This window comes from Mauremys mutica, chromosome 2 (genome assembly GCF_020497125.1).
Source record: "Mauremys mutica isolate MM-2020 ecotype Southern chromosome 2, ASM2049712v1, whole genome shotgun sequence".
Taxonomy (NCBI): domain Eukaryota; kingdom Metazoa; phylum Chordata; order Testudines; family Geoemydidae; genus Mauremys; species Mauremys mutica.
This window is the reverse complement of record NC_059073.1, coordinates 102,048,730-102,058,498: the sequence shown is the minus strand read 5'-3', so window position 1 is coordinate 102,058,498 and position 9,769 is coordinate 102,048,730. Positions and strand designations below refer to the sequence as shown.

The following is a 9,769-nucleotide window of genomic DNA, read 5'->3' as shown; positions in this document are numbered from 1 at the left end:
TGGGAGAAGCAACAGTGGGAGCACTGAACTGGGTTCTGGAGAAGAGGGCTATAAATTAGGAGAATGCACTTATCTTTATGTTGCCCACTATGGGGGTGACACACTCCAGGGATGTTTTAGGGTGTGGTTGGGGGGTGGACCCGCTCTGCCCCGGAGTGCAACCCTGACAGCGTGTGGGGCTCATTACCAGATAGAACCCTAGACTGGGCCCTTCTCTGGGCTGAAATGTGTTGAGTGTGTATGTGTGTGTATGTGAGGGGCAGCTGAACCCTGTAACCAGGCTGTGTGGAGGAGCCAGGCCCTTCAATGGGCTGCAACCAGTAACTTCAGGCTGCGGAGAGGCCGCAGCCACCTCCTGCCCAACTCCAACGCCGCCCTCGCGGCGCGGGTGCCCGTGCAAGGCCAGGCAGAGGCAACACCAGGTGGGCGAGTGGGCGGGCTTGTAGCCGGGCCGCTTGGAACGCTGGGCTGGGCCGTTCGGGTTCCGGCGTCACTATGGCGACCGGACGCGGCTGGATCCTGCAGCAGCACAGCCTCGGGCTGGCGTGGGCAGCGGCTGCTCCCCAGCGCCCGGCGCCGCCCGCCCTCCCCAGCCGGAGCCCCCCGACCGCCACGGCTCCTCCTCCAGGCCCGGACCGCGGCAGCTTGGCTGTGCGGCTCAGGTAACCGCCCTCCATGCCTGCTGGCTCCCCCTGGCTGAGCAGGACTCGGGGTCCAGGTGAACTGGGCGCAGAGCCGAGTCACGCGAGTAACTCTGCCCCCTCCAGACGCTGTGTTTAATTGTGCTGTGGTGCCCATGCAGCCAGGCCCGCTCCCGTTCTTTCCCTGGGCCGAGGTTGCTCGTGGGAGCCTTGACTCGGAACCCTAATGATGGCGTCCTCACTAGTGCGCAACGTGCAAGGGGAAGGAGAGCTGTAAAGTCTGCGCTGAGCGGCAGCTTGTAGATCTGCTTCACCTGTGGGTAGAGCTTGGGAAAGTATGCCCACTTTTTATTTCTCCCGGTCGCGTCAGTGCCAGCCACTGGGGAGTGTGACCTGATTGGAGTCCTTGTTCCCAGGGTCTGGTAGTTTAAGGTTTGTAAAACTAGTCCTAGAAGTGTGAAGTAGAATTGCTGGATCTTGTGGTTTCATCATGAATCTCTCTCAATATATGTTGTTTTCTTCAAGGTCCTAGCTCCTGGAGTCATGCAGTTATGTAAATATTTCTAGTTTCCAGCCATAATTGGCGTGTAGAAAAGCTTGAAAACATGAACTTTAAAGACGTAGAAAAGAAGCAAATAAAGGTCTTCCATAATCCCCATCCAAAAGTAATTTTAAAAATTTGATGATTTTGGAAGGCCTAATGTGATTTTTTGATCCCTTGGGCTAGTAATACAAGTGAAGAAACTGTATTGGCAGCTGCTACTCATTGTTGGGAATCATTGTCTTTTTTCATGTTAGTCAGTCAAAACTATCTTGGTTGGTACCAGTATCGGCAATAATTGAGGAGACAATCCTTGTAGGACTGGGCCTTAAAATTGCAAGTCTCATTGACTCATAGACTTTAAGGTAAGAAGGGACCATCGTGATCTTCTAGTGATGACCTCCTGCACAAGTCAAGCCTCTTTTCTCATGTGTTCAAATCTTTCTGGAATATTCTCTCTCAAAGGTGACATTTTTCATGTTTGTTCATGGCACAAAGATATTTTGTTTGTTTTTGGTTTGAAAGCTTGAGCAAAATTCCGTGAACTGTTTTTGGGTTATGGAGAATGAAACTCTCTGTTTCTATTAAAGAAGATTTCTAACACCACTCTCATAAATGCCTGTGGCAAAAATGGCAGAAGTTTGAAACTTGGCATGGATTTTGAACTCAGAGAAGATGTACTTTTGTCTGGTTTGAGTTAACAAAATATGGCTATTTGAAAATTTCATGCTGAGATTATGACATATTTATTTAAAGTCTTTTCTATGGCACTAATCACTGTAGCATCTGAGCGCCTCACAAACAATTATTATTTTTCCTATCTCAAGGGAGTATTGGAAATATATTATTATCCCTATTTTGCAGATGGGGAAACAGAATTATAGAGGTCCATAAGGGTATGTGACACTTCAGTTGTGAAAGTTATCTTAAATAAAATATATGGGGAATAAAGTGTCTTGTGTAGTTATTTACATCTCTGTAAAGTAGTTGTAAAAAGCTAACAAATCAAAATTCTCACTCCTACTGTCGGAGGTGTTTAATATAGAAGGGGTGTAAAAGACTAAGCAACGTGAAAGGCCAAGCAGATTGCAAAAAAGATGTATTCACTTAACATAGAGAATATATTATTCCTGATTTAAATATGTATTTGATGTAATTCTCCTTCTTGCTTCCCAAAATTGCAGTTTTCCATTACAGGCAAATGTAGGTCCAAGAAAGCTGTCCACATGGAAAGCCATAGCAGTGTAATCAAACCATTTCTGAAGCAGGCTCAGGATGACTGCTGCTGGTCACATAAGTGTTGCTAAGGAACACCTCAGCTTCTCTGTGGTTGGGGCGCTATCTTAGGTGGGACATTGTAGTCAATGTGTTCAGAACTTGTGCATGTGTTTGTGGAGAGAGCTGGGGTTAGAGCAGATGGAGTTTTCCTGTTAAACTAGGGTGACCAGATGTCCCGATTTTATAGGGATAGTAGTAAGGAGATGTTCAACTACAGGGTAAGCAAGTGCAGAATGATGGTAGAATGTGCATTTGGATGTTTAAAAGCTCGCTGGCGCAGTTTACTGACTCGGTTAGACCTCAGCGAAACCAATATTCTAGTTGTTATTGCTGCTTGCTGTGTGCGCCACAATATCTGTGAGAGTAAGGGGGAGACGTTTATGGCGGGCTGGGAGGTTGAGGCAAATCGCCTGGCCGCTGATTACGCGCAGCCAGACACCAGGGTGATTAGAAGAGCGCAGCAGGGCGCGCTGCGCATCAGAGAAGCTTTGAAAGCCAGTTTCATGACTGGCCATGCTACGGTGTGACAGTTCTGTTTCTCCTTGATGAAAACCCGCCCCCTTGTTTCACTCTACTTCCCTGTAAGCCAACCGCCCTCCCTGCTTCGATCACCGCTTGTAGAGGCAATAAAGTCATTGTTGCCTCACATTCATGCATTCTTTATTAATTCATCACACAAATAGGGGGATAACTGCCAAGGTAGCCTGGGAGGGGTGGGGGAGGAGGGAAGCACCGGGCGGGGTGGTGGATGAGGGGAGGAGAGAAGGACAAGGCCACACTGCACTTCAAAACTTATTGAATGCTAGCCTTTTGTTGCTTGGGCAGTCCTCTGAGGTGGAGTGGTTGGGTGCCTGGAGGCCCCCCCCCCACCACGTTCTTGGGCATCTGGGTGAGGACATGGAACTTGGGGAGGAGGGCAGGCAGTTACACAGAAGCAGCAGCTGCGGTCTGTGCTCCTGCTGCCTTTCCTGCATCTTCACCAGATGCTGGAGCATATCAGTGTGATTCCCCCAGTAGCTTCAGCATTGAATCCTGCCTCTGCTCATCGTGCTGCTGCCATCTCTCATCTTGCTCCTGCCACCTCTCATCTCGTTTGTCCCTCCTGTCCTGGCGTGCATTTTGTGCTTTCCTGGACTCTGACATTGTTTGCCTCCATGCAATGTGCTGAGCTCTTTCAGTGTGGGAGGACTGCATGAGCTCAGAGAACATTTCATTGCGAGTGCATTTTTTTTGCCTTCTTATCTGCTCTAGCCTCTGGGATGGAGATGATAGGGGTACCGTTGAAACATTTGTAGCTGTGGGAGGAAAAAAGGGAGAGTAGTATTCAAAAAGACACATTTTAGAGAACAATGGGTAGACTCTTTCACGGTGAACCAAGCTGTTAACATTACTTAGGACGTGCTTTCAGTACATTTTGCCTCTTATATTGAGGGCCTTCTGGTTTAGTGTGAGATTACACATGCAGGGCCAGGCAACAGAATTCAGCTTACAGGAATGCTAAGCTAGGTAAGCCACTGTCTTTCAGCTTCTTCAACCTTCATAACATGTGGGAATGGTTTCAAACAACAGTGCCCTCCTTTCCCATACCAAGCACTCGTTGGATTGGCCATTTAAAAGGAGGGGCTGTCCTGGCCGCGAATGTATCCCAGGTCTTCAGGGAAAATTAATCATTAAACACGCTTGCTTTTATATATGCATTATATATACAAAGGTACACTCACCAGAGGTGCCTTCTCCGGCTTCATGGTCCGTGAGCCTGCCTTGGGAGGGTTGGGAGGGTATTGGCTCCAGGGTGATAAACAGTTCCTGGGTGTCAGGGAGCGTGCTGTGTGCTATCCTCATCCTCCTCCACCTCCTCATCTTCCTCGTCCCCAAAATGCTCATCCCTGATGCATGAGACTCCCCCGTTGCAGATGTCCATGGAAAGGGGTGGCGTAGTGGTAGGCCCACCTCCTAGAATTGCATGCAGCTCATCATAGAAGCAGCATGTCTGGGGCTCTGACCTGGAGAAGCCGTTTGCCTCTTTGGTTTTTTGGTAGGCTTGCCTGAACTCCTTAATTGTCATGTGGCACTGCTGCAGGTTCGTGTTGTAGCCTCTGACCATCATGCCCTTAGAGATTTTTTTCAAATATTTTGGCATTTCTTCTTTTGGAATGGAGTTCGGATAGCACGGATTCATCGCCCTAAACAGTAGTCAGATCCATTACCTCCTGTTCGGTCCATGCTGGAGCTCTTTTACGATTCTGGGACTGCATGGTCACCTGTGCTGATGTGATCTGCATGGTCACCTGTGCTGATCAGCTCGCCACGGTGGGAAAACGAGAAATGAAATTCAAAAGTGCATCTGAGTTGAGAGTGCTGTCCAGAGGGGTCACAATGGAGCACTCTGGGATAGCTCCTGGAGGCCAATATCATCAAATTGCGTTCACACTACCCCAAATTTGACCTGGCGATGTTTCAGCGCTAATCCCCTCGTTGGGGAGGAGTACAGAAATTGACTTTAAGAGCCCTTTAAGTCGACAAAAATGGCTTCGTTGCGTGGACGGGTGCAGGGTTAAATCGATCTAAGACTGCTAAATTCGACCTAAACTCGTAGTGTAGACCAGGGCTCAGAGGTATAGTGGAGGCAAGAGATCCAGAAGGGGGAGTAGGGGAGACTACCTATGCCAAAGCCCTGGGAATAAATTCTAGTAGTCAGAAAAAGTGAACTTTTCACTTCCTGCATCACTGCTTATGACATTTCAGCTGGTCATATATATGGGACAAGCTCTCTTCTTTCCGTTTGGCCTGATTCATTTAGCAATGACAGAATCCAGTGTTTTTGACATCGGAGGCCATCTCCATGAAATTTGTCACAAAAGATAGATTGTGGTTACTGAATGAACTGTACAGGAAAAGAATGGGAAAAAGAAATCTGAGCGAACAGAAGCTTAACTGTTATTTACCAATGGAAGTGTGGGAAACAGAGGAAAAAATATATTTCCCATAATAATTGCTAACAGACCCACTGCCACCCATTCCTTCCCCATTTCTAATGAAGGTAAACGCCAAACATCAAATATGGTAATATCCAAAATTAATATCTAGTCCCGTATTGCATATAACATTCACATTCTGTGACATTTATAAAATTGAGGTTTGCCAAGTTCAACCAGTTGCATGATTGCTAAAATAAGGAAGGAGGGAATAGCATAGGTTGGGGCAGGAGAAAGGCGAAGCATGGGACCTCTGTGTTTTATTTTAAACCCTCAGTCCAATGTGCTTGGAGAACACAAGTCCAGGCATGTCTGGTGGGCATTGCTGAATTACAAGGCAAGGTTGAGCAATTCCCCTAGTGTGGCCTTATGCAGCTGAGTCATTGAACCAGGGATCGGCAACCTTTGGCCCTTGGTCCACGAGGATAAGCACCCTGGCGGGCCTGGCCTGTTTGTTTATCTGCCACGTTTGCAGGTTTGGCCAATCGCGGCTCCCAATGGTCGCGATTCGCCGTCCCAGGCCAATGGGGGTGGCGGGAAGCGGTGTGTGCCGAGGGATGTGCTGGCCGCCGCTTCCCGCTGCTCCCATTGGCCTGGAGCAGCGAACCACGGCCAGTGGGAGCTGCGATCAGCCAAACCCACGGACACGTCAAAGGTTGCTGATCCCTGCATTGAACTGTAGCTCCCTTGCAGGACAATAGCTGTTAATGGTTGTTTGACACCTGCCTGGCTGTTGGTTACTTTCCTTGGCATTGTCTCTGGAGAGCTAGTATCTGAGCGCTTCCCAAACCCACAGCATATTTTAGTGACAGCCATACAACACAATTCTCATAACTTCATATGCATTAATGATATACATATTTAGATATGAGTGACTTTCAGCAGATCATAACCTTTCCCCTGATACCTCACACAGCCTGCTTTATATGCAATATCACAATTATCTATACATGGGGAATATGGGGGTTACGGGGTGGGCCTCCAAGGCATGGTGTCACACTGTCAACTTCAGTACTCTTCCTCAATGAGAGGCGGAAGCTGTCCCATTGACACAGTGTGGTGTAAACACTGCTTTAAGTCAGTGTACATTTCATTGAATTAAATTATGTAATTTCATAATTTACCTAGCATAATTAGCATTAGTGTAGACAAGGCCAAAGTCTGTGGCCGTGAAGTGGCGATGGCTTAATGGACTGTAAGGGACTAAGAAGGAGCCATGAATAAGGAAAACAAGCTTCAGTGAAGTAGTAAACTTATCTGGCAGATTATGGAGAGTGTGTTGGGGTGAAATGATTGTACAGATTATGAAATAATTGTGTCACACAACATTCTTGGGTGTTTGCCTGTCTGTTTAGGAGCTTTTAAGCCTGGAATTTTCAAAGGCGCGTAAGAGAGTTAGATTCCCAACTCTGTTAAAGTTCTAAGGGAACTGAATGCCTTATCCCTAAGGCTTCTTTGAAAATCCCTGGTTTATATATTAATCATCCATTAGGACTGGGATATAGTTTACCTATCTAAAGTACATCTTAACCTGATGAGACTTTTTTTCCCCTTTCTCCTCCATCATTATCTTGCATGTTTAGGACAGCTGTTTCTGGCAACTGGTGATCCTGGTAAATGTCAAATGCCAGGAAGTGCTGGTAAAGCACTAGTAGGGAAGCTTGGTGTTATTCTTCTGCAGCTGCTGACTTGAATGATAAGAAAAGGACTGAATTGACTAAAGGCATATTGGTTTCACTATAGCTTTTGACATTTGGAATGCAGAAAATTCAAAAGTGCTTCAGAGAAGATGATCCGATCTAATGGTAGGGAAGTTGTGCAGTTTTTCCCAAACTCTGGGGCACAGGTCTCGGGAATGCAAAGGACTAGCTATCGGAATGTGGACAGTTGTTCTCTCATTTTAAAAAAAGAGAGAGAAAAAGGATGTCTCTCTTGCTGTTATGGTTGTGAGGAAAACCTTTAAAACAAGATGTTATGATGGCTGATGCAAAGACAAATTTGCACTGAGCCTGAAACAAGTTCTGAGCCGTGAACTGGGCCATTCATTTCAATGAGTGCTATCTCTGAATAGCAGTGATGATAGTCAGGGTTCTCACAACAGAATTTTTGGTGGCCTCAGTGTGCAGCCACCAACTCTCACTGGTGGCCGCACTGACATTTTTCCCTAAAATATTTAATTAACTTTAGGAAAAACAGATAAATATGCATATCCATCCATCCAAATCATTGTACTTTACGTAGGGTTTTTTTTTTCCAGACAGTAATAAAAATAATGCTGTGAAAAGTGATATTTGTATGCTCATTAGTATCACTTTTCAGAACACACTTAGTAGCTAGCTGAAAGGCTGTGATAAGTGATATTAACAAACATACAGGTATCACTTATCACAGCCTCCCAGCTAGCTAATAAGTCTGCTCTGAAAATTGATACTTGCATGTTTGTTAATATCACTTTTCTCAGGACGAATTAAGTCCTAGATGGCGGAGTGAGAGGGGGAGGCAGTGGAGGCCAGGGGCAATATGGGGATGGATGTGGGGCTGGTGGGAGGCAGTGGGTGCACAGGGCGATAGGGTAATGGATGGGGAAGGCAGTGGGGGACTGGTGTGATGGGAGGTGCCTGGAGCTGCATGGTCAGAGCTGAGAGCTGCGGGGTTGGACCCCGCTGCCACATGGGTTGGGCCAGGGGTCAGCACCAGGGCCAGCTCCCGCTACCATGTGACTGGAGCTCGGGACTGGAGCTGGGGCCAGCATTTGGAGCTGGGCACCAGAACCCAAAGCACCGCGGGCTGGATCCTGAAGCCCTGCCGCTAGAGCCTGCCGCATAACCACCCTAGGGCTGAAGGCCAAGCCCCACTGCTGGCCCCCGCCCCCAGGTGGGTTGAGAACTCATCTTGCTCCTGCAGCACTGTGCCACACCTGTCTCCCGAGACGGTGTAGGGCAGCGCATCCAGGAAGAACAGGGAGGGAGGGGGAGATGCCAATACTTCATCCCTCCATCGCTGCCCAGGAGGCTGTTGTGGCCGCACAAAAAGCCCCTTGTGGCTGCATTTGAGAAACACTGCTCTAAATCATAGAATCATAGCAGTGTAGGACTGAAAGGGACCTCAGAAGGTCATCTAGTCCAGTCCCCTGCACTCAAGGCAGAACTAAGTAATAGTTAAGAATGTTATTAACTAGTTATTTCACTGTTCATGAAAGTACATGTAAGAAAGGAGAGGAAGCATGACATTACGAATATCTACACCAGCATTTCCAAAAGTGTTATGGGCATAGGTGAGAGTGTGCATGCAAAGGATACTCCTGGGGGAATTCTGCTCCAGATTGCCCCACACCTGGATCTCCCCCACACTAAGCCCTTCCATAATTGGATCCTGCCATCCAGAGCCTGCTTGCCCCACACCTGGATTGGGGGTCAGGGCTGGGCATACATGTTGTTGTCAGATGCTACTGGCATGGTGCTCTGCTCCCTTCTACGTTGGTATCACTCGGCTGCGTGCGTGTGTTCCCTCTGTGTGCTGCCCCAGCTCTGCAGATAACTGACACAGCAGATCCGAAGAGAACCCCCAATGACCACAGAGTCTAGTAAGGTACGAAGGCACGTTGGCCAGGTTTATTGCCGTATGGACACAATGATAGTTCCCCCTAGATCGTTACTCTACAGGGCATACTACGGGAAAGTGCCTCTTAGCAATGGACTCGGCTCTGTCAGTGGCGGGACTTTCCACTGCCCCCTCGGCCGGACAAAGACACCGCCCCAGGGATGCATTCTTATACACAGGTACAAACAAGTTACACGTCACTCCTGACATATGAGGTGCAACCCCTCTACGTAGCAAGGTACAACCCCTCTACGTAGTAAGGTGCCGCCTCTCACCTTGTACATGTTGGTTCGAACAAAACAACTCTATCCATCATATTACCCTTTTGGCCCTGTCATTGGGATGGGTCAGCCTGTTCCTTGTTATCTGTGTGGAGTGTACGAGTATGCGAATGTTCTGATATCTGGTGTCCAGTACCTTTTAGATATGTCTCTTTTTGCAGCATCAGCCCTTTCCTTGCCAGCTTCTGTGAGCAGGGCCTGCCTCTGGCTCACAGCTTAACTTTGCTTTATGTTAGCAAAGTCTTGATCGTTACTTTAGTTAAGGCCTTAGGCCTCATACCAGGCCTCTGATATCAAGGTTTATATCTTAGGGCCTCCTCTTACTACACATGTGAGACTCTGTCCCTCTCACTTGCTATCTTGGTGCACCTGGCATGAAGGGACAGGACCCCAGGATGTTTCTGGGGCAATCCCAGCTCTTGCACTTTGTCAGGGTCGTGTGCAGCCTCATCA

General features: G+C 47.8%; 1 protein-coding gene across 5 annotated transcripts in view; it reads left to right on the top strand.

Moving 5' to 3' along the window:
- The first annotated feature begins 310 nt into the window (after positions 1–310).
- The window catches only part of FBXO15 (F-box protein 15), a 58,628-nt gene continuing 49,169 nt past the window's right edge, over positions 311–9,769 (top strand). For 4 of the 5 annotated variants that reach the window (XM_045004054.1, XM_045004055.1, XM_045004052.1 and 1 more), the window contains exon 1: positions 488–662. In XM_045004054.1, coding sequence (XP_044859989.1) covers positions 496–662 — 167 coding nt within the window. In that variant the 5' untranslated portion in view covers positions 488–495. Of the gene's footprint in view, positions 423–487; positions 663–9,769 lie in introns of those variants that run through there. The other variant, XM_045004056.1, reaches the window with a different exon arrangement.